General features: G+C 46.9%; 1 protein-coding gene across 1 annotated transcript in view; it reads right to left on the reverse strand.

Moving 5' to 3' along the window:
* Positions 1-6091: 6091 nt before the first annotated feature.
* SAMM50 (SAMM50 sorting and assembly machinery component) overlaps positions 6092-26186 on the reverse strand; it is a 33425-nt gene continuing 13330 nt past the window's right edge. The window contains exons 5-15 of the mRNA XM_003783122.3: positions 23184-23290; positions 22241-22371; positions 21923-22010; positions 19736-19864; positions 19120-19191; positions 18022-18108; positions 17464-17534; positions 15954-16021; positions 12293-12439; positions 11478-11619; positions 6092-6259 (exon numbers count right to left, since the gene is read on the reverse strand). Coding sequence (XP_003783170.1) covers positions 6214-6259; positions 11478-11619; positions 12293-12439; positions 15954-16021; positions 17464-17534; positions 18022-18108; positions 19120-19191; positions 19736-19864; positions 21923-22010; positions 22241-22371; positions 23184-23290 — 1088 coding nt within the window. The 3' untranslated portion in view covers positions 6092-6213. The remainder of the gene's footprint in view (positions 6260-11477; positions 11620-12292; positions 12440-15953; positions 16022-17463; positions 17535-18021; positions 18109-19119; positions 19192-19735; positions 19865-21922; positions 22011-22240; positions 22372-23183; positions 23291-26186) is intronic.

Below are 26186 nucleotides of genomic sequence, written 5' to 3' on the forward strand. Positions count from 1 at the left end.
GGAGCCGCACCGTCGTCACCTGAGCAGTGGCTGGAGCCGCACCGTCGTCACCTGAGCAGAGGCGCAGCAGAGGCTGGAGCCGCACCGTCGTCACCTGAGCAGAGGCGCAGCAGAGGCTGGAGCCGCACCGACGTCACCTGAGCAGAGGCTGGAACCGCACCATTGTCACCTGAGCAGAGGCTGGAGCTGCACCGTCCTCACTGTGCTCTTCACCGCCTCACATGAGGAGAGGAACAAAAATGCCAACTTTGCTTGGGGATGAAGCAGTGAACACGCCTGATGCTGTTCCATCCCAGCCCTCCAACAGTCTGTGCTCGCGTTTTAAGCAGACAGCACTTCTGCTGCATTGGCGGGGGGCTCGTTTTTCTCTAGGAAAGCCCTGTGACCGGTTCCAAGCTGGATAGCTGCTCTTCTCCTGGAGCACCCCGTGTGCCTGGAAGAGCGACTGACAAATGATGGCCACTCAGACGCCACTGTCTGGCGGACGTTTCCTGGAAAATGGATGACGAGACCTCTAAGGAAAGCAGCTCATAGCATTTGCTGCCAATGACGAAATTCAAGCTTTCAAGTGAAACTGGAATTTTGGGAACATGTATCCACTGCGAGCTTGGCAGCTTCCCAATATAGTCCCAGACTTCTAATGGTCCGACTTAGAATTTCTCGACTTTACAATGGTGTAAAACAGTCGCAATTTGTAGTATTCCATGAATGGCATGTGATACTCAACACTTTATCATCAGATAAGCCTTGTGTGGGATGACTTTGCCAACTACAGGCTAATGGAAGTGCTGTGAGCAGGCTTAAGGTAGGCTAGGCTGAGCTCTGATGTTCAGCAGGTTAGGAGTATTAAATGCATTTCCCATTTACGGTATTTTCAACTTAAAGTGGACTTATTGGGATGTAAAGGACCATCTGTATTTAAAGATTTTCCTGATGCAATTGGTGTTGATATTAACGAACGTGATTCTTTTATTTTGTATTATCATGACGTGGGTTGGCATTTGGAAGATGTGCATATCTCAGGGAAACAGTATTTAAAAATGACCAATGCATGACGTACATCATGCCTGGGCAAAAGACATAATCACAGTGCCTGAGACAGCGGTTGACCTGAGCGTAACAGAGACAGGGTTTCAGAGTCCACCCTGCCATCAACCTTGCTGAGTTTTGGTGAAGTATCAAAGTATATTCACAGTTATCTGAAAAAGCTATTAAAATACCTTTACAGATTTTCTTCAAATGTTATCAATCAAAACTCTCCAACTGCAACAGTCGAAATGCAGAAGCAGATACGAGAATCCATCTGGTTTTGAAGATAGATAGTAACTACCCACCAATTTTTTATTTGGGAAATACGTTTTCATAAAATGTTATTGATATTAGCATGTAATGAATCCGTTGCTTTTAAATGAATTTTTTTCTAATTTCCCCGTTTTAATTTCCGATGTGGTAAATATGAATACCGACTCACCCACCTCAACAAAATCTCTTTGGAGGGCCTCATTTTTGATAGTGCTAAGGGGTCCTGAGACCAGTCAGTCTCAGAATTGCTGTTATATATACTCATCTGAACAAACCAATAAACAAATAAAAAATGAGGCAAAGAAACTTGTATTTATTTACTTACCTCCTTATTTAGAGACAGAGTCTCACTCTGTCCCCTGGGGAGAGTGCTGTGGCGTCATAGCTCATAGGAACCTCAGGCTCTTGGGTTCAAGTGACCTCCTGCTTCAGCCTCCTGAGTAGCTGGGACTACAGGTGCCAGCCACAACGCCTGGCTAGTTTTTTTGATTTTTAATGGAGATGGGGTCTAGCCCTTGCTCAGGCTGGTCTCAAACACCTGAGCTCCAGCAATTCACCCGCCTTGGGGTCCCAGAGGGCTAGGATTTTAGGTGTGAGCCACCTCGCCTCGGCTAGAAATTTATATTTACTTCATTATTCCCAGGATTCGAATGTTGGTTTCTGACAAACTTTAAAGCCCAGCCAGGAAACGTGTGAGGTTATGGAGGTCTCCGACATCTTTGAACGGACACTGGCAGATCAAGAGAAAGTTTGGGGGACAGTGTCGTAACTGGATTCAGAACACGCCACTTCTCAAACCACTCAGACAGCAAAGATGCCTGCGCTCTGAATACCTGTTGGATGACGCTAATTAAAAGTGGTTCTAATGGAAACAACTCAAGTGTTCATCAACACATCAATGGATTAATAACCGGTAGTATATGTACACCACCAAATACTATTCAGCCATAAAAAGATGGAGAGTTTGTATCTTTTGTATTTACCTGGATGAATATGGAGAACATTCTCCTAAGTATTTCAAAGAAATGGAAAAGCAAGCATCCCATGTCCTCAATACTGTGTTAAAACCAGTTGATCAACAAATATATGCCCCCATGAGAGAAAACACAAGTGAATTCAGGAAAGGGGGTGGGGGAGGGAATGTTGTAAGCTCACGGAATGGGCACAATGAAGGTGCAGGGCACACTTCCTGGGTAAGGAACTCAACAGGAACTTGGACTTTGCCTTACAGATGGAAACAATGTTTCCTAATTGTCTGTACCTTCATATTAACCCCCAGCTTCTTCTTCTTTTTTTTTTTTCAAAAGAAGTCAACACTAATATTTTACTATTCAGTGTTGGTGTTTAAAGTGGAATTGTGTCTTTTTTTTTTTACATATGTTTATTAGGTTTCCACTATTGCCTTCACAAAATCAAAAAGGCTTAAAATTTACCAACAATAACAATGTTTAAGATAAAGACTAGAAACAAAAACTTCCTAAAGAAGAACTAAGATAAATACATTCAGAAAAGAAATCAGATGATTGTTGCATCTGAATATTAGGCAATAATAATAATAATGTCAAGAAAGTAACATTCAACCCCCATTTTCCTTTAAGTGTTTCTTGCCAGGTATGGTGGCTCACGCCTTTAATCCTATACTCTGGGAGGCTGAGGCAGGTGGATTACCTGAGCTCAGGAGTTCAAGACCAGCCTGAGCAAGAGGGAGATGCCCATCTCTTAAAAAAAAAAAAAAAAAAAAAGCAAAGCACTGAGGATGAACAATAAGAATACAATAAAAGTGACAAAAAAACCCAATCCTTCCAAAATGACCTCATTTTGTGCATGTGGTATTCCATAGGTGAGCCTAATAAACGAGTCAACTCTCTGTATTTCATCTGCACGTTCACACACGCAGGTTGGCCCTGCCCCCTTTGCTTCTTCTGCTCACTGGGACCGCTGGGAACTGTGCCTTGGATTCAGTGTCCTGATATCTGAACCCATAGTGAAGCTTGCTCAAGGTGACACAGCAAGTTAGTAACAAAGCTGGGTTCATGTCCAGCCTGAATCACAAGCAAAGACCTACTGGGAGTCCTTGTACATACTGTCCCCTACGGTGTTGGAAGTCAGCTAGCACTGACCATGGGGGCAGAAAGCCCACAGGTGGGGTCTACTAGGATTGTAGAATCTCGTACTCAAGATAGCAAAGTCTTCTCCTTTGATGAAGAAAAACCTGAGGCCAGAGGGAAGAAGTAACTAGATCTGGTAAACAGCCCAGACAGGGAGGGCCAGAACCCTTAAACTGGGGTTCACTGCTTGCCCGCTTTTGGACAGTTGCCCCCCAAGACATGTTCAAATGCTTCTGCTGATGGGTCTGTGCTGGGACAAGTGACACAGCAGAGAGAACGAGCCAGAAAGGCCTTGAGCACAGGCCCAACTCCAGCCCATGGCCACCAGTAGGGATGAAGACCTTTTGGCTGTTGGGTCCAATTTTTCAAAAGAAGCAAGAAAATTGGATTTTTTTTTGCAGTTTTTGGCCAGGGCTGGGTTCAAATCCACCATCTCCGGCATATGGGGCCGGCGCCCTACTCCTTTGAGCCACAGGCGCCGCCCAGAAAATTGGATTTTGAGTACAGCACCCGGAGCGTAAACAATGGTCATCTTATTTAAAACACAGTTTAGCAGTATTCACTCTCTGGCTAAGGAATCCTCTTTCCTCTCCTCTCTAGCAATATTTAAACGCACGATACATTATTGCTTCTCAACCTTTTGGCTAAGATCAAGCGTAGTATCATGAGATGCATTTCAGAATAACTATCCACAAAGTAAGTTTCTTTCTTTTTTCTTTTTTTTTTTTTTTTTTAAAAAGAAGGAACTCAGAAATTAAAGAGAGTTCTTAGGCTAGGGAGCTACAGGGTGTGGAGAGAACATCGAAGTGAAGGGTCTTTGTAGGGGTCACCCTAGAATGTGGCCTAGTGGCACATCTTTATCAGCTGTTTGTCCTGGGTCCTGGTAATGACAGGACACACCCTAATTGTGTGTACCTTCATATTAACCCCCATTTTTTTTAAGTGGTAGTATGCTCCCTGGCAGGGTCACAGAGTTGCAGACAGCAGATGGTACACCTGGCCTATGGCACTGCTCAGGGAGCATGGCACCAATGAACCCATTTGGAAGAGGTCACAGCATGTACAGAGGGCATCACGAATCCCCAGCAACTGAGGATTGGCCCTTCGCTGCAGGCTGCTCTTCAGGAAGCATCGAGAAGACCAGGTTCAGGGATCAGTGTCCTTGCTACAAACGCAAGGTGCTTGGCCCAGCGAGTTTCTCCGTCAGATGCACAGAGGAGCTGGCTCCATAGCTCATCCCTCGCAGAACACAGCAAAAGGCTAATTAAGCAAACTCTGTTCTAGTCCGGAACACTCAGGTAGTTGGAGAAGAAATGGAGTAACATTAAGATGCCAAGAATCACTGTGCCGAGGCGATGCTTCATGGAGGGTCTGTTATGCTTTTCATCTTTTCTCTCTGAGCTCTCTAAAATAGCAGCTCTGAAAAGTTACTTCCCGCAGTGAGCTTACCTCATTTCTGGTCTTTCATGGAAAGTACTTTGTAAAGTGCTTCTTCTGGCTTTATGCTCCAGGCTGCCCACTTCATACCACCTGACAGTGAACAGAGTCCCATTTTTACCAGGCCTCCACTGTGTTCAGTTCACCTTGCAAAGGCACAGCCTGGGACTCCACCCACAAATGAAACAGGTCGCACCCACACTGGAGATGGCTGGACCCGGGGTGCTTTAATTGAGGAGCTGGCTTCGGCAACCTGGGTAACGCACACTTGATTAAAACCTATCTTTTCAAAAACGACTTCTTTGGGCTCTCCCCTGATGCAGCAGATGAATTCTCAAAGGTCACGGTATCTGAGTCTTCTTTATTCAGATCCCATTGATCTAAATTTATAGAGTCTGAGCATGACAATGTTGTAACAAGGGTTTATTTTGCCAAAGGCATAAAGGTAAAAATGTAAATAATAAACAGGTTAGGGGGAAAAAGTATTTTTTCATGTTTCTAACTACGAAAGGGAAGGCAAAATTGAGTTTCTTGTTACAGATTCTCTGCAAAATCCCTGTAGCTCATGCAGGCAATGAGGGGGAGACAGTCCCGGGCAGGGGAGCGAGAGCTGGGATGAGGTGGGTCCCAGACTCAAATCCTGAGGTCACTCGGCAAAGACATAAACAACAGGTTATGGGGAGGACTGAGTGATGGGACTCAACCCCAGCTCAGAATGGAGAAACACCCAATGGTAAAGCGATCTAGATACAGCCTGGGGCACCACCTGCAACGCTGCGTGTTTTTAGGTGGCGCTACATCCCAGGCCCTGGGAATAAGATTGTCCTCGCCAAGACAACTAATCTGTGTTCTTTTAAGCCACTGGGTTTGTGTTGATTTGTTAGAGAGAGCAGCCATCAGAAACTAATATGCTAGTCTTATTAATACTACTGTCGGACACCAGTTTCCCTTTCTGCCTCAGTGTCCCTACTATGGCTGTTACTCCCAGGCCACTCGTGTGCATTTAAATAACTCAAGTCCTCAGCACTGTAACTCCCGCCCATGCCATGGGCCTCCCCCACATCACCCAGCACAGTAGGCAAGAGACGCTCTCACCCTCCATGAAACTTCACCCCTGGTACTTGGGAACCAAACGCTGAGACTTGCAGGGTCTGAGAGGGGCACGTGAGAGGACACAGCTGTCCTGGGAAAGGCCAGAATGGGACGCGATGGTCGGTAAAGGCAAATCATATCCACAACGCCTCTGAACTCGTATCTTTAGTATTTATTGACGTGGCTTCCCCAAAGGACTGCAGTCAAAGAGCCACTCAGCCACTGTCGGAGCACGAGGTGCGATGTGTCCCAGAGCTTCTTCCCAAGGTGTCAGCTACAGGAACCTTATCCCAGCTCCAAACTGGACGCCATCACATATCCTTAAAGTAGAGAAGGGAGAAATCAGACACAGTGGCTGTCCCACTTATCCTCCTGTTTTTCTCAGCAGCTCCCCACCCCGCCTGCCCCACCCTGGCAGCCCTGCTACCTCTTCCTGTGCTGGTTCAACATCAGCCCCTGGAGACTGGAAAAGGAGAGAAAAAGAGCCACAGACGCTTAGTGCACCCTCCTCACCTCCTGTGTGTCCTCAAGTCCCAACAGGGAGGACAAAGGTACAGCACAGTGGGGAGGCACTGGGAGGTGGGCTGAGCCCACGGGTCTGGGGACCTGGGGTTCATGGAGATGGCAGCATCACGGCCCACAGAGATGTGGCCTGACTGCCAGACCTTCCACTGACCTAGGACAGCTGCAGAGTTCACATCCGATGTGGACACCTGCCAGGACCTGTACTCTGCAGGGGAAGACTCCACGCACTGACAGAATCCTGTGCCCACATTCAGATGAACAAATAAGCTCCAGCCACACAGCTAAGAAGCGACAGGGAATGACTCAGGAGCACCACAGGCCTTGCTCTGAGACAAGCTGCTGCCTCAGCCCTGCTGAGGACACACAGCTGGGGCCCTCAGGATCACTGTCCCCTGGAGCCTGTGCCTGAGGGTAAGACCAATGCTACACAATTGGGACAGAGTGGGCCTAACCTTTCTGGAGAAAATGACATCCAGAATCCCAACAGCTGCCACTCTGTGTGTGTGGAATGCAGCGTCTTTGCAAGTTGTGGGCAATTTCTAGAAAAGACTGGCCAACCATAGCAGCTCCTTCATTCAGCAGAGAAGGGACATTTCATGGCACCCGTGCCCTCACCAAGGGATTACCAGCAGAAGTTTTTCTTTTTCAACCTAACTCTGAGCAAGAAACAAAGTATCTGACCCACAAAGGGATGCCAGACAGAGACAGATAATCATTAATGTTGCCACCGACCTCAGGGACCCAGGTGCCAACAGGGCAACTGCCAAGAAGTTACCTGACCAGAAGCGATACTGGCAGACCCTCCATGACCTGCGGGACCAGCATAAACTACACCTGTGTCACTACCCAGCAGGAGTCCAGACCACACCCAGCTGCGTTCGTGCTCCCACATTCTGCTCAAAGCCAGGTGGTTTCTCTGCGTTACATCATCAGCTCTGTAAAGGTGGGCTATGCCTATATTCAGTACCCAGAAAAACATCTGCAAATACGTTATAAGCTAAAAAATAAGTCCAGCTCTTGGCTTACACAGTTTGGAATAAGGAGGCACTCCAATAAAGGCTCAATCTCTCCAGCTACAAACAAATTAAACAACATTATAGTCCTGGGTTTATGTTCAGACACCATATAAACATGTCACAGAAAAAAAATACCCCCACAAGCATTCAAAGCAGCACTGCCAAGCTGCATAAGGCCAGTCCCAACACAATCCTCTGTTGTATGTCCAATGGGCTAGGCCCAGGCCCACACGCGTCCCCTGTCTCTTTCTACCCGACTGTCACTGAGCTGGTGCAGGCCCCCAGGTGGTCTCCCAGCCCTGCCAGCATCTGCACAAAGGCCTTTAGAAAAGCCACACTGATGGCACCCTTGGGGCCCTGCACCCAGTATTCCGCTGTGTGTCACGGGCACCTTGAATGGGCCCTCACTTAGACCACCAAGTGCTGTTCTATTGATGAGGAACCCTGTGATGGAGGCAGGTGATACCCTAGATTCAACACCTCGGGGGTGGGGGAGGGGAAGGCCAGTGTGACTGGAAGGCAGAGGGGTGGGAGATGAGGCCACCTAAAACTCAAGGGCCTCCACAGGCCCTGCCTCTGCTTCTGCAGACATGGCACACCCATAGGGCACACCTGCACAGCCGCCCCACAGGGCACACCCACACAGCCCCCCACACCTGCACAGCCGCCCCACAGGGCACACTTGCACAGCCACCCACACCTGCACAGCCCCCCACACCTGCACAGCCGCCCCACAGGGCACACCCACACAGCCCCCCCCGCCCACCTGCACAGCTCCTGCCGCCTTCAGCATGCGCACTCCCCTGCCCGTCTTCTGCAAGTTCACTGCTGTCCTTCAGGAAGACTCCACTCACATGTCAGCGCCTCCGGAGGCCCTCACACAACCCTCCTCAACCAAGATGATCTGCTTTCTCATCTTTCCCTGCAGCTGAGAGCCGCTCTCCTGAGCGAGCCTGCCTGATCTGTCTCCTGAGACCGCATCCACTAAGACATGAGATGACAGACCACTGCGAGGGCCCAGAGAAACAGTGCCACAGATCACCCCCAGGTTAAAATCTAACAAACAGTTCCAAACTGTTTCCATTCCTGTGAAGATCTAAAACCCTAATAGTAACCACAGTAACTACAGAGGGAGGACCTCTGAATGATTTCTACAGACATATTTCCCATCCTGCTAATTGCCTAATTTTAGAAACAAAGATGAAATCTGAGAATATCACTCAAACATCACAAAATTCCAATTTTGATGATAAAACTTCAAACAAAGACACACACTGGGTGAAAGTGACTTCCACAATCAAGGTGCCGGGCTGAGCCTGTAACAGAGTCCACTGCCCACAACAAACACGCGCTGCCCATTACAGCAAAACAGAGCCACAGCCCAGCCTGCTGCCAGAGGAGCCTCCTTCTGGCCTGCTTTTGACGTATCACATGTGCAGTGTGCTTCTTCCTTCCAGAAGAAACCACTGTGAAATTAATCTCTGAAATATGCTTTTCAGATTTAACCAGAAGACAGAGAGGCAAAGCTTTAAAAGGTAAATGTGACCATTCTCTGGAAATATTTGAGAAAGGCTACCAGCTCCTAAGCAGGGCTGACTGTGCAGTGCGCACTGCCACCCAGTGGCCCCGTGCAGTACTGCAAGGATGGCGACTGAGGCCTGGGGCAGGTGGAACCTCTAGATGCTGGTGTGTCCTGTCCCTCCTGTCCTGGGGCAGTAGGGAGCCGTGGGGAGCATGTGACAGCAACATCAGGGGCCCACCCCTGCCTGAAGGAGGTAGACTCTGCCTTTAAAGAGACCCTGAGAACCAGAGGCACGTCAGGGTTTGAGAAGGCCCAGTGGGACAGCCCGTTGCAGCCTCATTCTGACTTGACCTAGGCGTGGGTGCAGGGTCATCACCTACCAGGATTCCAGTAAGCATCTGGCAGTTAAGCCAGAGACACTGACACTGCCATCTGTGCTGGGAATGGGCTTCATAGAAGGAGAGACTCAAAACTAGCCCCGTTTCCTGAAGACTGTAAGGCAGTGGGAGCCTCGGCTAACGAGTGACCTAGTCCGGTCTCGCTGGAAAGGCCTGCATGTTTTACCAAAATCAGGATGCATCATCCCATTCACGGCTTGTCACCAGCAGCCAGGCAGCAGCCACACAGTAATGATGTGAGGGGGGGAGGCAAGGCTGTCTACAGGAACTCGGTACCCCTAGTACGTGAACTGCTGGCCGCGGTGGGTGTGGCGGCAGCAGGGACACAAAGCGTAACCACCATTTCCTGACAGCATCCCAGGGAGTGCTCTAGTGCATTGATTCATTTAGTTTCCAAAACCACAAAATAACCACTATCATTATTGCCCATTCTTGGGACAGGAAAATGGAGACCCAGAGAGGTTTAGTAACTAATTCTAGGTCACACAGCCACACATCACAGCCAAGCTGGGACCAAGCCCAGGCAGCTGGGCTCCAGAGAGCACATACACAGTCCGTGTGACTAAATCCTTTTCAGCTTTTGCTTTGTGTGTTGAAGGGAGCTGGCATCTGTGAAGGCACTGGAAGGTTCCATCCCCTCTTGGGGAGCCACAGCAGCCTGACAGTCCCCGCCGTGCCCCAGATGCAGAGCTGATGCTGAACCTGCCTTCCAGGAGGAGCACTAAGAGCAGGTTCCACTACAGTGACAACCACAGGAGTCTGAAGGACAGACCCAGAACTGCACCTGAGGAAGAGTGTTCTGTCAGAAGCTTGCCCCATCACCTACTCTGCTGAGGAGAAACCAATAGGTGGGAAAATGGCACCATATTTCCTTAAACTAGGACAAACCACAACTTGATGATGAGGCAGGTTACAACTCAAACAGCACCACCATAAGGCCAGACACAAAAATGAAGAGAAAAAATATAGTCCAGACTACTGAATGTATAAACAAAAATAATAAGAGACAATATAAACACTGTTATGGACTAAATGTCTTTGTCTCTCTAAAATCCCTATGTTGAAATCCTAATCCCTCCAAGCAATGGCATTTGGAGGCGGGATCTTTGGGAGGGGATCAGGCTTAGATGAGGTCATGAGGGTGGGGCCCTCAGGATGGGATCAGAGCCCTTCTAAGAAGAGACACTGGGCTGCACGTGAGGACATGAAGACAAGGCTGCTGTGTGCAGGCCAGGAACAGAGCCCTCACCAGGCACTAAACCTGCTCACACCTTGATCACGGACTTCCCAGCCTCCAGAACTGTGAGAAGTAAGTGTCTGTGGTTAAGTCACCCGGCCTGTAGTACTTGGTTATAGCAACCAGAGCAGACTGGGACACACTATTATAATGATGCTTCTGAATTTCTGAGAGAGAATTTACTTCTGCAATACCAAATAGCCTTATGCCATATTCATCCTTCTCCTTTTTTTCTTAAATATTTTTTATTTATTTAGAGGTTTTTTTGGTAAAGATAGGGGCTCATTATGTTGCCTGGACTGGTTCTAAACTCCTGGACTCAAGTGATCCTCCAGCCTCAGTCTCCAAAAATGTTGGGATTACGGTATGAGCCACGTGCCCAGCCATCCATGTAATATGTAGCACATTTCTCAGAAAATTAAAGTGGCTTAGGAAGGCCAAAAATGTGAGCTTCTCTGCTCTTGAGACTGCGCCCTCTGTAGCCAGGTACAAAGCCTCAGCTGTTCCCGCCTCCCCAGGACCCTGGCCTCAGGATCTGCCACTGCAAACATGAATTCCACTTCACCTGCAGGACAATAATGCCTTGTCAAATCCTCCAGCCAGACCCTCACGGGGGGCTGCTACCATGGGAACAATAAGCTCAAAGCATCTGAGGGACAAGAAACTGGATGAAGAACTCCGAGGAGAAAAATACATATATTCTCCTTCTTGCCACTAACTATTCTATTTCTTCTAAAATCTTAAATCCTAAAAGCCACTGATGAAGTTAACCACATCCAATACAAAATAAGGCGACTGGAGATTGTGACAGAGCTGTGGAAAATAATCCCCAGCACCCACCTGTCATCCCTCTGCACTCCCATGGGGACACAGTAATTAAGTTCCAGCCGAGCGATGTTGCCAAGCCTAAGGACGATCCCGGCCCCATAAGACCAGCGGATGCACTCAGCCAGCTTGCGAATATGAGCTCTGGGGCCCTCCCCTGAAAAGAGAAAGAGAAAGATGTGTAAGCAAATGAATGTGGCTCATCCTTTCCCAGCTGTCCTGACTCTCCCTTATTGGGCCTAATGTAACTTTTAAAGCCAGGCCTAGGTATTCAAGGAGAATGCATGAAGTGACATTAGGACCCAACTGAGAGCAGACTTGGGACCACACTTACTCATGGTCCCAGATCAAGCCAAACCTTCTCATTCTCAGTTCTTTGGATCTGGCTTATTCTGTTCCTGGGCCTAGAATGGCTTTTCCCATCCCCTGACCCCTGAAACCCCACTCTAAGCTCAAGGGAACCTCTAGCTAAACACATCTGCATGAGTCTCCTCTGGGCCTGAGCTCCCTGAGGAAGGTGCCCAATCATACTCAGCTCTGTGGCCATAAGGACTGGTAAACAATTACGTGCCCAAGAAATGTCAGTGGAATAAATACGTAGATTTTCTTTGTGTGTCTGATGGTTATTTTTCTTGCATGCCTCGTTCACTCAACCAACAACTTAATTCCAAGCACCATATTCGGGCTGTAGGAACCCATTTTAAAGTAAGGCACAGACTCTGAAAGTAAAGACGGTGTAATCTGAAGAGACAGGTACCTATCTGCACACTGTGCTGTTAGACAGAGAAACAAGTATACTATGATGGTGTCTCTAATAGTGCAAGTTTTACCATAGTTGAGGTTGCAGAGGTTTCCTGCGTTGAGAAAAAAGTGTGTTCGGAAAAGTTCTCCAAAGCCGCCCTGGCCTGGCCGGAAGGGTAATGGGGTGTACAGGTGCAGGCCACCTGCCCAGTATGCTTCTCCGCCAAGGTAGTCACCTAATCCAGGAAGGGATACAGAATGAAAACAAGGTCCGACGAATTTAAAATCATCTTAGCCCTTCATCACTGACAGAAGCAGGGTCGATACACAACACCAGTTAGTCTTCTAACTCCTCGGGTTGCTGGCCTCATTTTAAATCTCTTTTTCTCCTGGTTTTACAATTTGATTTAACTGAGGGGGTGGGGTGGGAAGCCAATGTAGTCAAGGAAAGAATGAACTCAGTCCTTTATTACAGCTGTAAAATGCTTAGACTGAAAAGTGAATCTTCATAAAAATCACTTTGTCCACAGGTGCAGAGAGCAAATCACTGCCCCTTGGCAGATGATATGTGTTATTTTGCAAAATTCTCAAGACCACAATATAGAGACAAAATGCAGAAAACATCTGTGCAGTTCTGGAAGTGGCTCAGACAGAGAGCCACTCAGGGTCCCAGGAAGAGAGCAGGGGCTAGTGCTTCCTGACCACTGGGACGTGGGTTACTTTTGCCAGAATCCAGGACTATCCACTGAGCACATATATTTGCTTTATTTCTAAAAAGGCTCCATTACATCTTAACTATAAATAGCGCTTACAATGTTAAAGCAACAAAACCCCCTCCAACCCTGATGTTTACACTTTGTTAAAAAAGTGTAAGGTCTTAATCTATAAGACCTTAGTTTATAAGGTCTTAGTCTTCACATCATGAAAAAGAAAAACATTGGATGTCTCCAAGATCAACCTCAAGGAACCAACTGTTGACTCATGTAAAGACGGCAGCACCCCATCTACTTAATCCCTTTTAAAACTAACTAACAGGTTGTTTTATAAGTTCTAAAGGGAATAAAGGATGAACAAATATCAGGAGACAATGTAGGCTTTTGTTTCCCAGAAACTGCCCCCCTCTCTTTTCTTAAATACCTTACTTTATTCTGATTATAAAAGTAATATACTTATTGTAGAAAATCTGATCAGCATAGAGGAATAGAGGAAAAATGAGAATATTTTCATTTCTGATATTCAGATACAGCTAGCACCCCGGTGGGTTTTTTGCCAGTAAATTATAATGCATAATTAAATATGTAAATAAAATACGGCTCATTTTATGTAAGAATAAATATAAAAAGACATTTTCAGTCTTACTCTTTTTAGTTTTAATACATCGTAAGCACTTTCTTCTAATGCTTTACATTCTTTGAAAACACCATTCTTATGCCTGAGTAGCAACACAGATGCGCCACGATTTAATCATCCTTGCTGTCACGGTGGTCTCCGCTTCCTCACAGCAGATATAATCTATGAGTTTCTTTGCACACGTACATGTCCATTTGTGAGCTTTTACTGAAGCACACAGACAAGAACACACATCTCCAGTGTGCGACGGGCACCCAGGCTGAGGAAGGGCAGTATGCAGACCTTACACTTCCCTCTGGTTGCTACCCGCCTCCCAGGCCTGGTGCTGCCACTGCCTGGTCTTCTACCTTAGTCTGTCTCCAAACTCTAGTTAGATGGAATCACAGAGCGTGCATTTCTCTGAGTATGGCCTTCTTTCCTTGCATAAAACGTTCCTGAGATTCCTTATACCATCAGCTGCAGCCAAAACCTGCTCTTCCTTATCACGTGGGAGATGCCACTAATTATCCGCCCAGCCAGTTTCCAGCTTGGGGTTGTCGTTAACAGTATTACTTATATATATGTATGTATTTTAAGGCTCTTGATATATCAAATTGCTTTCAGGAAAAGTTACCCCAATTTGCTTCCTTGCCCACAGAATCTTGCCACTTGCCCCTCTGACGGGGAAGGTGCAGAACACCACTGTGTCCTACTTCTCAGGCAAGTGGAAGACATCTAAACCTTCACGTAGCCCTCACTTCACACTTGCTTATAACAAAAAAAGAAAACTATCAAAAAATTATTACTTTCCTAAAAAATTACACCCTGAACAAGAACTCTCAAAACAGTTAAAAAGAAATAATATTTGGCATAAAAATCTATGCGGGGTGCAGTCACTGTTTCTAATGATACAAAAATGAAGCAACAAAGGTGTCAGAGACAGGGTGGGATGTTTTACAGCGCAGTAATACGCATCCACTGAGCTGGTACCTTAAAGTTTTAATAACATGTGGCAATACCTTTGACATGATACCAAGCGCTGCAGATTCCAGGAAGCAGGGATGTCACACACTGCTGGAAGAGGCACAACAGAAACTACTTTCCAGAGAACAATATAAAGCCTTAAAAATACTCCAGGTCCTTTGACCAAGAACTTTGTTAGTATAAAACTTTTGAGATAAGCACAAAGATTCAGTCAGAAGACTAAACAGGTTGTTTTATAATAATAAAAAATATAAGCTAACTGTCCAAAACTTGAGATTTGGTTTAAAAGAAAGTATAGTACAGGGTGGCACCTGTGGCTCAGTGAGTAGGGCGCCAGCCCCATATACCGAGGGTAGTGGGTTCGAACCCAGCCCCAGCCAAAGTGCAACAAAAAATAGCCGGGCGTTGTGGCAGGTGCCTGTAGTCCCAGCTACTTGGGAGGCTGAGGCAAGGGAATCACCCAAGCCCAAGAGCTGGAGGTTGCTGTGAGCTGTGACACCACGGCACTCTACCAAGGGTGACAGAGTGAGACTCTGTCTCAAAAGAAGATAAAAAAAGTATAGTACAAAATATGCAGCCATCATCTTTGCTTTGCACTTCTTATTTTTTTCACTCATTACAGGTGAAAGTGCAGAAGGGCACAGCCACTTTGGAGCTAGGCCAGCAGCTTCTCAGAAAGGCAGCTTGCTCTTACGTATTAACCCAACTGATCTGAACATTTAGATCCACATAAAATCCTGCACACAAATGTTTATGGAAGCTCTACGCATAGCTGCCAAACACCAGAAGCAACCGAGATGTCCTTCAGGAGGTGAATGGATAAACAAAGTGTGGTATAGCCAGACAGCAGAGTATTATTCAGTAATAGAAAGAAATAAACTCTCAAAGCCCCCCAAAGTAAATGCATATTACTATGTAAAAGGAGATGATCTGAAAATGCTGCATAATGTATGATTCCAACTCTAAGATATTTGCAAAAGGCAAAACTATTGAGACAAGTAAAAAGATCCAAGGTTGGCAGGAGGGACAAAAGGATGAACAGGGATCTGTGTGATCCTGCAATGTAGGGGTTGGGGGAGGCTCAAGAAAAAAAAGGAAAGTAAACAAAACAAAGAGTGGAAAGATCTACACAGTTAACATCGGAAGGGAAGACACAGCAAACGTCATACGTGCTCTCCCTGGGTGGCAGGACGGAAAGTCATTTTCATTAATTTTTTGCTTGGATACATTTTCTCATTTCTCTACAATTCTATAATAAATGTTCCACACCTGCCGTCTCTGTCTGAGAGTTTGCTGTCTAATAAACACTCTGCTAGGAGCTAATTCCATCTCTATGGGCATCTATTACTGTGATAATTTGAACAAACAGATACACGGTTCCGGCACTCAGGTATGACCACTGCCCAGGCTTGGCACCAGGACAGGGAAAACACAGACCTTCACTCTGCGGCCCAATGCTGTGCATGCTGAAGCCACGAACGCTCGTCGGTCCCCCGAGGTAAAACCTGAGACAAAGTGGACAAGTCAGAGGAAAGTCGGTCAGTGGAAGCCACACACACACCCTGAAAGCACAGATGGCACGTGCGAGACGCACTCTGATGCTGGATTATCAACATCATGTTGAAGGATAAGCAAGATGCACACGTGAGGTGAATGTCACGGAAATCTAAACGTCTCCACCAAACTAAAACCCAAACATCTGGACAGATGTGCCAGCCCTCCAGGGATGCTGGCGAGATACGGGGCATTAAAGAGGGGGACAGGGTCATCTGTCAGAAAGGGACACTCTGCTGTCCCAGAGAACTCAAATGCAGTTCCTTTTCCAACTGGGCCCCCTACAGGCTCGCAGGGCAAACATTTAAACAAAAAAACTTAGTTAAAAAAAGCAGGATACAAATTGCTTAACAGTATGATCCCATCTCAATATTACAGCAGGGGGTAATAATACCAAGAGGAGTAGACCAAAATAGAATTACTCTTACATTAATTTTTTTTGTATTGTCCACAAATTATTTTTAATTAGAAAAAATAATTTATAAAAAGTAATTCCTCTTGTGTTTCTTTATGGATTGGATCATCACACTCTTCCAAACCATACCTGAATCCACTAAAAAGCATGAATTAAAAATGACTCCAAAATCCCATCTTTCTAAAAAAATGCACAGCATATTAGCACCTGACTTTAGATTTTAATAATTATTAAAAAATGAACCAGAATGCCAGCTACCTTAGGAGCCTTACTTTGAATCTGTGAGTCAGTAATGACACATTTAGGAATCTCTTCACAGAAAATACAATAACCTACAAATTATTTATAGAGCTATTCGTCACAGTGTTATTTATAAAAATCAAATTAGAAACAACTAAAGTATCCAAAAAAAAATGTGGTGGGCTAAAAAGTCATAGTATGTACAAGAAACAGTATATGGCATTTAAATGTTTCTTATGAAGAATTTCTCATGACTTGGCAATGATTACATTATAATTTCTTTAAAACTTTTTAAAAAGCAAAGACATAAAACTATAGGTAAACTACAGCATATCCACAACATAACAATACGTAATACACACCCACGCACACACATCTCCACTACGAACAGACCACAAGGCATCAGGCTCACAGGTTAACGCTGCTAATCACTGAGTAGGACTGAGCTTTTTTACTTCCTTAAATGTTTCTCTATTTTTAAATTTCTGCAATGAGTAATCAAAAGGGAACAATACATTTTTTTAATATAATAAAGACACTCTCCCAACAAAAAGCAAAAAATATATAAAGTATGAGGTACACTGGATATTTTGAAATCAGCTTAAACATAAAAACTAAAATGAAACTTGAAATACTGCTCTTCTAAAATTGATTTCTCTCAAATATCTTATATGAAACCAACCAAAAAGACCCAAGGGAAAACACCTGCAAACCACCCCTTTGTTCATTATTACTCACCTGTCTGCAATACTCGAGGGCTTATCCCCCATGGGCACCAACATTCCACCCCAGAGAGATGCTGAGAAAACCTGTTCAAAGAGAAACAAAGAACTGGTTCCGACCTGCGTTCCCTGCTTTCCGTGAGCATCGGGACTGGATCAGCCACATGCCGAGCGCCCATGGCGTGCAGAGCTGTGCTGGGCACAGGGCACCAGGAGGACAACACTGGTCTGTGCAGGTGCAAGAGCACAGTGCCAAGGTGTCAGGCGGACAGAACACTCTTCAAACATGCAACTTCAAATGGTGTACACAGGACCATGGAAGAGACGCTCCTGAGATGACAAATGGGGAGGGGCTCTTCCACAGTCGGGGGGCACCATTAGCAGAGATTACTTCTTAAAAAAATTATTATCATTCCTGCGAGAGTCTTCATTTCTGGCTAAATATAAAAGATCAAGCACTCTAAGTGTTACTATCTGGGCTTCTACTTTAGATATTCCATCTAAGATTTTTGGATAAGATGGTCAAAAAGGAGGAATGACAACGCAGGTGACGGTCTGCTGGCTGGATACTCACCGAATCTAACAAGAGTTGCTTATTCAACTGAAGTTCAAAGTCTTCCTTGAGGAAGCTCACGTCCCCTCCAGTGTAGCCTGCCAGTTCCTGCGGGAAAGAGTCCTCAGGTCAGGGGTGACTCAGTGACAAAGGAGCAGGCTGTCTCCTGGAAGCCCCCGTATTACAGACAGTAAGGGGGACTGAAGAGGCAGACAGCTGCCAGGTGTCCTGAACTGCCTAGGAGGAAAACATCCCTGTCACATGGGGACAGACACTGGCACTTTGTTACAGAGCTCATGATGGATGGTGTGGCTTGTTGGCTGAATCAGGGCTTGGGAAAAAAACTGCCATCCTTTCACAATTTGGGACATTTTGTATACAAATTTGATTTCTAGTCACCTCTATAAAACTGAAGATCAGGCTTGCCAGACTTGTGCCCTACAACCCCTGGCCACAGTGAGGGTGGCTTCTCCAGAGAGGGACCTTGAAGTTCATCACAGCCCTGCTGCCCACAACTGTGTCCTGCCACAGTCCACCCATTTCTGAGCTGTTCTGTGGTTGATGTTGGACAGAGGAACTATGTGTATCTCGGTGCCCCTGCCACCAACAAAGGGGGAAAGCGCAAGGCAGACTAAAAGCTTCCGGACCACCAAAGGAGCACGCTGCTTCAAGGCAGTGAGGACCGTCCCCCACAGGCACCAGTCAGCCACTGGCTGCTGTCACGACCTGGCCCCTGCAGGTGTCAAAGGACACCTTCTGCCTTTAGGTGCTCTCACATAGGCCACTTCGGAAGCCACTCACACCAATCAGCTCTCCTCCTGGCCTATCATGTGCCACCATCGAGGATGTCACAACCTTATCCCCAACCTACCCTGGGTTCTGTGGCAGCACAAGCCCCAGCTACAGAGAGGAGGAACAACTCCAGGGCTAGGAGCCCAGAGAGTGGAGCTGACAATCCTTGCCAGCGATTCCATGATGATTTCCACAATGAAGGAAAAGCTTAACATCACCAGCGAGAAGGTGGTGCAGGACTCCGCACCTGCTGTGGAGCTCACCTGCCCACCCACAGAGGTGATGGAGAAGAGCACGCTAGCTGGTCACGCTAGCTGGTCACACTACCTGGTTCACTTTCAGCAAAGCGCCTTTTCTGGGCAAGATGGAAGAATTCCGAGAATCGATGACCATGGCATGCTGAAAGAAAGGTGGAGGGAGTTTCACTTCACACCGCTCTACGACATGGCAACAAACAGGAAGCACTGGCCTGCAGCACGGCCTGTGCCAAGCACTTTGCAACCATTAAATCATTTCACCTCCATGAAAACCCCTGGAGGGAGGTAGTATGACGAGACCCTGAGGTACAGAGCGTTGGCTGAGCCCCAACTGAGTACAGTCCCCACTCCTGACGAGGGAGCATGCACCCCGACCTGGGTTCACTCTCTCGGGGCACGACCTCCCGGCCTAAGTCAATGCAGCCAGCTTTCTAATTATTTTTGAAAGCTAAAATGCCAATCACAGTTCTTAAGCACACCTTCCCCCATCACCACTGAAGTTAATTTGGAAAAATTAGCATGAGGCAGTGCCCATAAGCTCACAGCCAGCCAGGGCCACAGGTCAGCCCCCCCAGTACCAGGGACACTTCTTGATCAGCCCCAGTGTTGGCAAAGACTGTTTTACCAACGGTAGGCAGCACGGTCCTATCAACAACATTGTTTACTCAAACAGGAAAAGTTGTTACCGAAAGAGATGACTTGAGCGAATGTCCACTTTCTTTTCGAACTGCAAAGGACGCTGTCCTGGAGAGGCAGCCCAGCTCCCGCCACACGCCTTCCCACTTGACGGTGTGGCTGGTCTTCCATATGGGAAACTGCAAATGCACGCAAGAAAGTGAGGCATCTTTCTGCACTGCACACACTCGGGGAGGTCGCCCCAAATCATTTTGTGGAATGAGGAAATCATGAAATCATTAACTAAATTCCAAAATAAAAATGTGTACAAATGACGGAAACAGAGGGAACAAAGGAAGAAAGGGAGAAAGCTGCGAATTCAACAAAGGAAAGACACTCCAGGAAGCAGGACTGTGTTCCAGGAGGCGACAGGGTCACTGCCCTGAAAGCCGCAGGCAATTCTGTAACCAATAGGAGTGTCTCTCTCATGTCTTTGTAAAGAACACGACACCTAAGATGACCAGGCACATCGGTCCTTCCAACCCCTTCTCGTCACAGAGAAGAATAAGGACACAAAGTTACTTAACTGCTGAAACCAGAGTGTCCTCTCTGCGGCCAGAGGCCTGAACCGAGTTCCCTCTGGGGTTCCGGCAAGCAGGCCCTGCCTCTCAGCCTGACATAATCTCCTGTCTCAGTCTTAGATTTCCATCTTAGGGAAATGCCCACATTGTTTTTGAATGGTGGGCAATGCCACGTGGTGGGAAGCGTGATGGTGATTTAACTTTCACGAGGGAGCCAGGTCACGCCACACTCCCCAGGGGGCGTCCCATGTTGGGCACTCTCTGTAATCCTTAGGCCTTCAAGAGAGCTCAAGGCCACCATGAGTAAGTAGGACATGGTCATAGGTCCAGAACACCCCACCACCTGGCTGCAGGGTGAGAATCTCAGGTACCTACCCCAGCATGATTATTTAAAAAGCACCCACAGGACACCGTGCCAGGTACTGGGGAACCAGGGGATGGTACAAGTGGGGCTACCTGGGATTCAGGCACTTCTCCAGATGTCTGCAGGGAGTTCGGAGCTACCTAAATCGCTTCTTCATTCCTTACAGGGCAGCTCTCAACTAGGAAGGCACTGTGACTCGGGAGTGCAACATCTCACGTCTCTGGATTCACTGCTAGGAGGCCCAGGCAGGGCCAAATAGAACCATCCAATGTTGGCCCCAAGGATCCCACTGTGAGTGTGATCTGGTCCTTTCCTCTAGAAGCTCAGCTCAATGTTGGGGTTGCCGGCTACCAGGCCTCCACCCTGTGAGACCATGTCGTCACTTCCTTCACTTCCTAGGAAAGTAATGTGCCCAAGGTCACATGACCATTAGGGAACCAGTGGAGTCAAGCCCAGGTGGTCTGTCTCCAGGACTTCACAGAGAGTCCCAGTCAGCAGCACAGGGTGGTACATGAGCGTGCCTTCAAGTAGCCCTGTCCACGGCTCAGCGCCTGTAGCTCAAGCTCAAAGGCGAAGGCGCCAGCTACACACACCAGAGCCGGCCCAGGCCTGCCAAACAATGACAACTACAACCAAAAAATAGCCAGGTGTTGTGGCGGGCGCCTGTAGTCCCAGCTACCCAGGAGTCTGAAGCAAGAGAATCACATAAGCCCAGAAGTTGGGGGTTGCTGTGAGCTGGGACGCCACGGCACTCTACCCAGGGCACTAGCTTGAGGCTCTGTCTCAAACAGCCCTGTCCTGAAGACCACAGGCAGGGGGTGGGGGGCTCGGCCCTGACGCAGCACCGTGTCTCAGGACTTTCCTAATAAAGGCTAGAGTAGGAGGTGAGCAGGAAGGAAAAGTGGGGGAGGGAAGAGGAAAGAGAGCAGGTTATCAAATACCCTGAAGGGCGAAATGGCATTAACTCCTTTGTTGTGTCTAATCACAGCCCTCTAGGTGTACTTGGGTGTGAACCAATTATGAAAACCTACAGTCACCTCAAGTGATCAGAAACTGTGGCTCTTAACCCACACGGAAGGACAAATAGACGGAGCCACACGAAGTCAGGACCAGGCTGGGGGAGCTGCCAGCACGGACGGCAGCCCTGTCTGGCCCCTGGCAGCCTCACTCAGTGCTGGGGTAGCAGGTGGCCAACAGGTAGGGCAGAGGGTCTGTGTGCCCCTTGCCCCCGTCTTGCCATCTTTGGAAATCAATAAGAAAGGCACACCACTTCCACCCAAGACCCCAGAAGGAATCACTGGAACACTACTTACACTGTACTCGGCCGAAAGCCCTCTGTCCGTCTCCCGAAGTGAGCTCCAAGGAAACTGTCCAGTAACTTTATACAAGTTTACAGAGAAACTAGGAGACAATGGGACAGAGCTTTAAGAGCTGAAACAGTGATCAGGACTTGTACACATTTCAATCAACAGATTTAAAACTACGCATCTGGGGTTCAGCTTCAACAGGAAATCTATAGCTAGAGTCAGTGCAGAAGCGGCAGCTGACTCTGTAGGGGTTTTCACAAACAAGCCGTCTATTTTAACTATTAAATCGACCCAGTGCACAGAGCAGTCTGTTTGGCTCCCTACTTTCTTTCGAAGTTTCCGGGCCGTGGTTTGAAGAAGGACAGGCCATATGAAGTTTCTTTCGTTCCATAGGAAAACTGAAAAGTCACCTTTTCTGCACGACCTAGGAGATTGGGGAGTTTGAGGCCAAGTACCTAGGAGGGAAAAAGTACAGGCATCTAAATTGCAAGAATAATAACTTTGAATGAAAACTATGTTAGCTAAGGGACTTTCATAAGAACTAGACAAAAACGTGGGCGACAGATCTGACCTCTGACCTGTAACTGCTTTACTCTCCAACATGCTGAGAGCACGGACCCCACGAGCAAGCCAGACTACGTCAGAGACAAGCTTGACCTACGTCCTTAATTCAAACAAGAATGGCAAGTCTACACATTTGGAGTTTAAAGGAGTTTGAACAAGAGACTATTAACACAAACGTTCCCCAAATCATTTCCAATTATGACGTTAATATTGCTGTCAAATAATTTGAAACAGGTTATAATCTACACCAGGGAGATTAAAGAGAAGCCACAGGCAGCAGACCGAGGCACAGGAAACAACAAAAGTATTGACACTATTACCAGTTTTCAGGATGCAGTCATAGTTTACAAGCTCATAATTCAAAGTTCCACCATAAAAAAGAAAACCAGGCTGGGTGTGGTGGCTTATATCTGTAATCCTAGCACTCTGGGCTCTGGGAGGCCAAGGTGAGAGGATTGCTTGAGCTCAGGAGTTTGAGACCAGCCTGAACCAGAATGAGATCCTGTCTTTACTAAAAACAGAATAACTAGCTGGGTGTGGTGGCAGGCACCTGTAATCCCAGGTGCTCGGGAGACTGGGGCAAGAGGATCACTTGAGCCCAGGAGTTTGAGTTATGATGATGCCACTGCACTCTAGCCTGGGCAACAGAGTGAAACTTTGACTCAAAAAAAAAAAAAAAGAAAAGAAGAAACCTCTACCATACCATGCTGCCTTCATTGTTCCCAACCATGGTGTTGTAACTGCCTGTTAATCTCCTTAATTCAGTTACTTCAAAGGTGACATCCAACCCATTGGGAAGTGCATCATCACCTAAGTAAATAAAAAATATTAAGCAATAAGACAGTTAGAATGTCACTTTATTTCAGGTCCCAGTGCTAAAGACAACAATATGAAGGTTCATTTTATTTTATAATCTCTTTTGGAAACTATATCATCTATTTTAAAGTTTAAGAACTCTCCCATACAAAATCAAAATATTGTACGACTCTACACAAAAAAATTGTGTTTCTGGCTTTTAGACTATATCAAAACACAATCAAGCTTCACTACAAGGAGATAACGATAAGCAGGATTTGCGGAAGCAAACAGTATTTGTTAAAGAAATCTGTTCTCCTGGGGAGATCCTTGAAAATATTTGTAGTCTCGTGCTCTCCTATTAATTTGAAATTTAAAAAAATTTGCAGTTTCAATTCAACTGACATTAACACATGCACGTCCCATGACAATAGGAATTTCAGCAACCCTGAAAAAGAAACAATAAACGCAGTACTGCTCATTACATAACCAAATCTAAGAGATATTCTGCCCCTTACCAAGCCAGGAGTGATCAGCGTCTGAACTGTGCTCGGCAGCCTCATGATCCACCAAGAGCTGGGATGCCGTCTGCGAGAGAGGCTGAGCTCATAGGAGCTGTGGCCTCTCCAAGTAAAGAGGGGTGATTCTTGGATTCTTCCCTGCTCAACAGAGCTGTTCAATACTGGCTGGACAGCTAGAAGCATCTGCGCAGCTGTCAAAACTTAATAGATGCTGGGCACTGGCACCTCTATACTCAGGGTGAGTAGGCCTGGGGTGGAGGCTTGGCCTCATTCTTTTATTTTTTCAAATTAACAGACTTGATTTTTAGAGCAGTTTTGGGTGCAGAAAAGATAAAGCAGAAAGTCCAAAAGTTCCCCTACAGCCCTTTCCTCCCACACTCACATTACCATTAGCTCAAGTCTGTAGTGTGCATCTGGGTCGCCCTCGGTGCTGCACATCACAATTACAACGACACCATCTACCTACGGTACCAGACAGGGAGCTTCATCGCCCCAACCTGCGATTGTGCAGCCAGGATGGAGAACCCTGACAGAGGTGGACCAGCTGGCCACGTACAAGGTTATGATTACAACCGGGAGAGGAGAAAGCTAAAACCAAATGCCACCAGCAAAACGTGGCCCCCTGACAAAAGCACCCGAGTGTGGAGCAGGCCTTGGGCACCGAAATTGTACCATGCATTTGTTTGACCTGGAGCAAGTTACTTAAATCTCTCTGAGCCTTGGTTTTGTTAGCTGAAAAATACAGGCTGAGTGCCCCTAGTCCAAAACTTTTTGAGCACTGACAACATAATGTTTAAAAGTTCAAAATCTAAAACAGTTCCAATCTCAAGCATTTTGGATAAAGGATACTCAAGCCATGTTTTAAAAATAAAAAGAATAGGCCAGGCACAGTGGCTCAAGCCTGTGATCCTAGCACTCTGGGAGGCTGCAGTGGATGAACTGATCGAGCTCAGGAGTTCAAGACCAGCCTAAGCAAGAATGAGACCCCAACTCTATTAAAAATAGAAAAACTAGCCAGGCAAGAGCGCCTATAGTCCCAGCTACTTGGGAGGCTGAGGCAGGATGACCACCTGAGCCCAGGAATTTGAGGCTGGTAATGAGCTATGACACCACGGCACTCTACCCAGGGGAAAAGAGTTAAGAGTCTGTCTCAAAAAAAATTAATTAATTAATTTAAAAAATAAAGAGTGACTCTGCACCAGGTTTGTGAGGGAAGACTTGGCCAGGTGTGCCCATGAACAGCTACCACAGAGCCTGCACGGGTGCTACCGAGGGGAGGAAATGTTGTCCCCCAGTGTCCATCCACGCCCCCACTCCCCCATCACCAGTCCAGTGAACCCCAAGCTTCACCGTGCACTGCAATCACTGGGACGCTCACTACACCACACCACAGATCACTGCCCCTCCCCACCTTCCTGACAAGCTCTGGCGGGCGTGGGAGCAGGACGGCTGGCCCCGATTGCACTTTCAGAACCACTGTTCTATCGTAACTGAATCCTCGACTTTCAGCCAAGGATGTGGAAGCAACAAGATTCCATGGGAAAATGACACCGGCCCGAGGTGACCTCCAGGAACAAGCCATGAGCCCCTGCCAGTGTCCCAACTGCGTGGAAAGGGTAAGGAGACCTCTCTCCTGCCTAAGCCCCTCTTCTTTTAGTTCTGGTTGAACCTATGCTCCAAATAATGAAAAATGTCCTTAGTTTATTTTGCACTTTGTATTTTTCAAACATTTTCATTTTCTCATTTGAGAAAATATTTGGACCACAAGTGTTTGGAAGAGCCCAGAGTGCTAGGATTACAGACATAAGCCACCACGCCCAGCCTGGTTTTCTTTTTTATGTTGGAACTTTGAATTATGAGCTTTTAAACTATGACCGCATTCTGAAAACTGGTAGTAATGTTAATACTTTAGTTTTGCCCTGGGTACAGTTCTGTGGCATCACAGTTCACAGCAACCTCCAACTCCTGGGCTTAGGCAGTTCTCTTGCCTCAGTCTCCCGAGTAGCTGGGACCACAGGCGCCCGCCACAACGCCCAGCTATTTTTTGTTACCGTTTGGCCGGGGCCAGGCTTGAGCCTGCCACCCTCAGTATATGGGGCCGGTGCCCTACCCACTGAGCCACAGGAGTCACCCACAGTGTCAATGCTTTCGTTGTTTCCTGTGCCTCATCCGCCGTTGTGGCTTCTCTTTAATCTCCCTAGTGTTAATTATAACAGGTTTTGAATTATTTGATAACAACATTAACATCATAATTGGGAATGATATGGGGAAGGTTTATATTAATAGTCTCTTGTTCAAACTCCTTTAAACTCCAAATTTAGGCTCGGCGCCTGTGGCTCAACCGGCTAGGGCGCCAGCCACGTACACCTAAGGTGGCGGGTTCGAATCCC

The sequence above is a fragment of the Otolemur garnettii genome, unplaced genomic scaffold (assembly GCF_000181295.1).
Source record: "Otolemur garnettii isolate 467f Iridium unplaced genomic scaffold, OtoGar3 scaffold00007, whole genome shotgun sequence".
Lineage (NCBI taxonomy): Eukaryota > Metazoa > Chordata > Mammalia > Primates > Galagidae > Otolemur > Otolemur garnettii.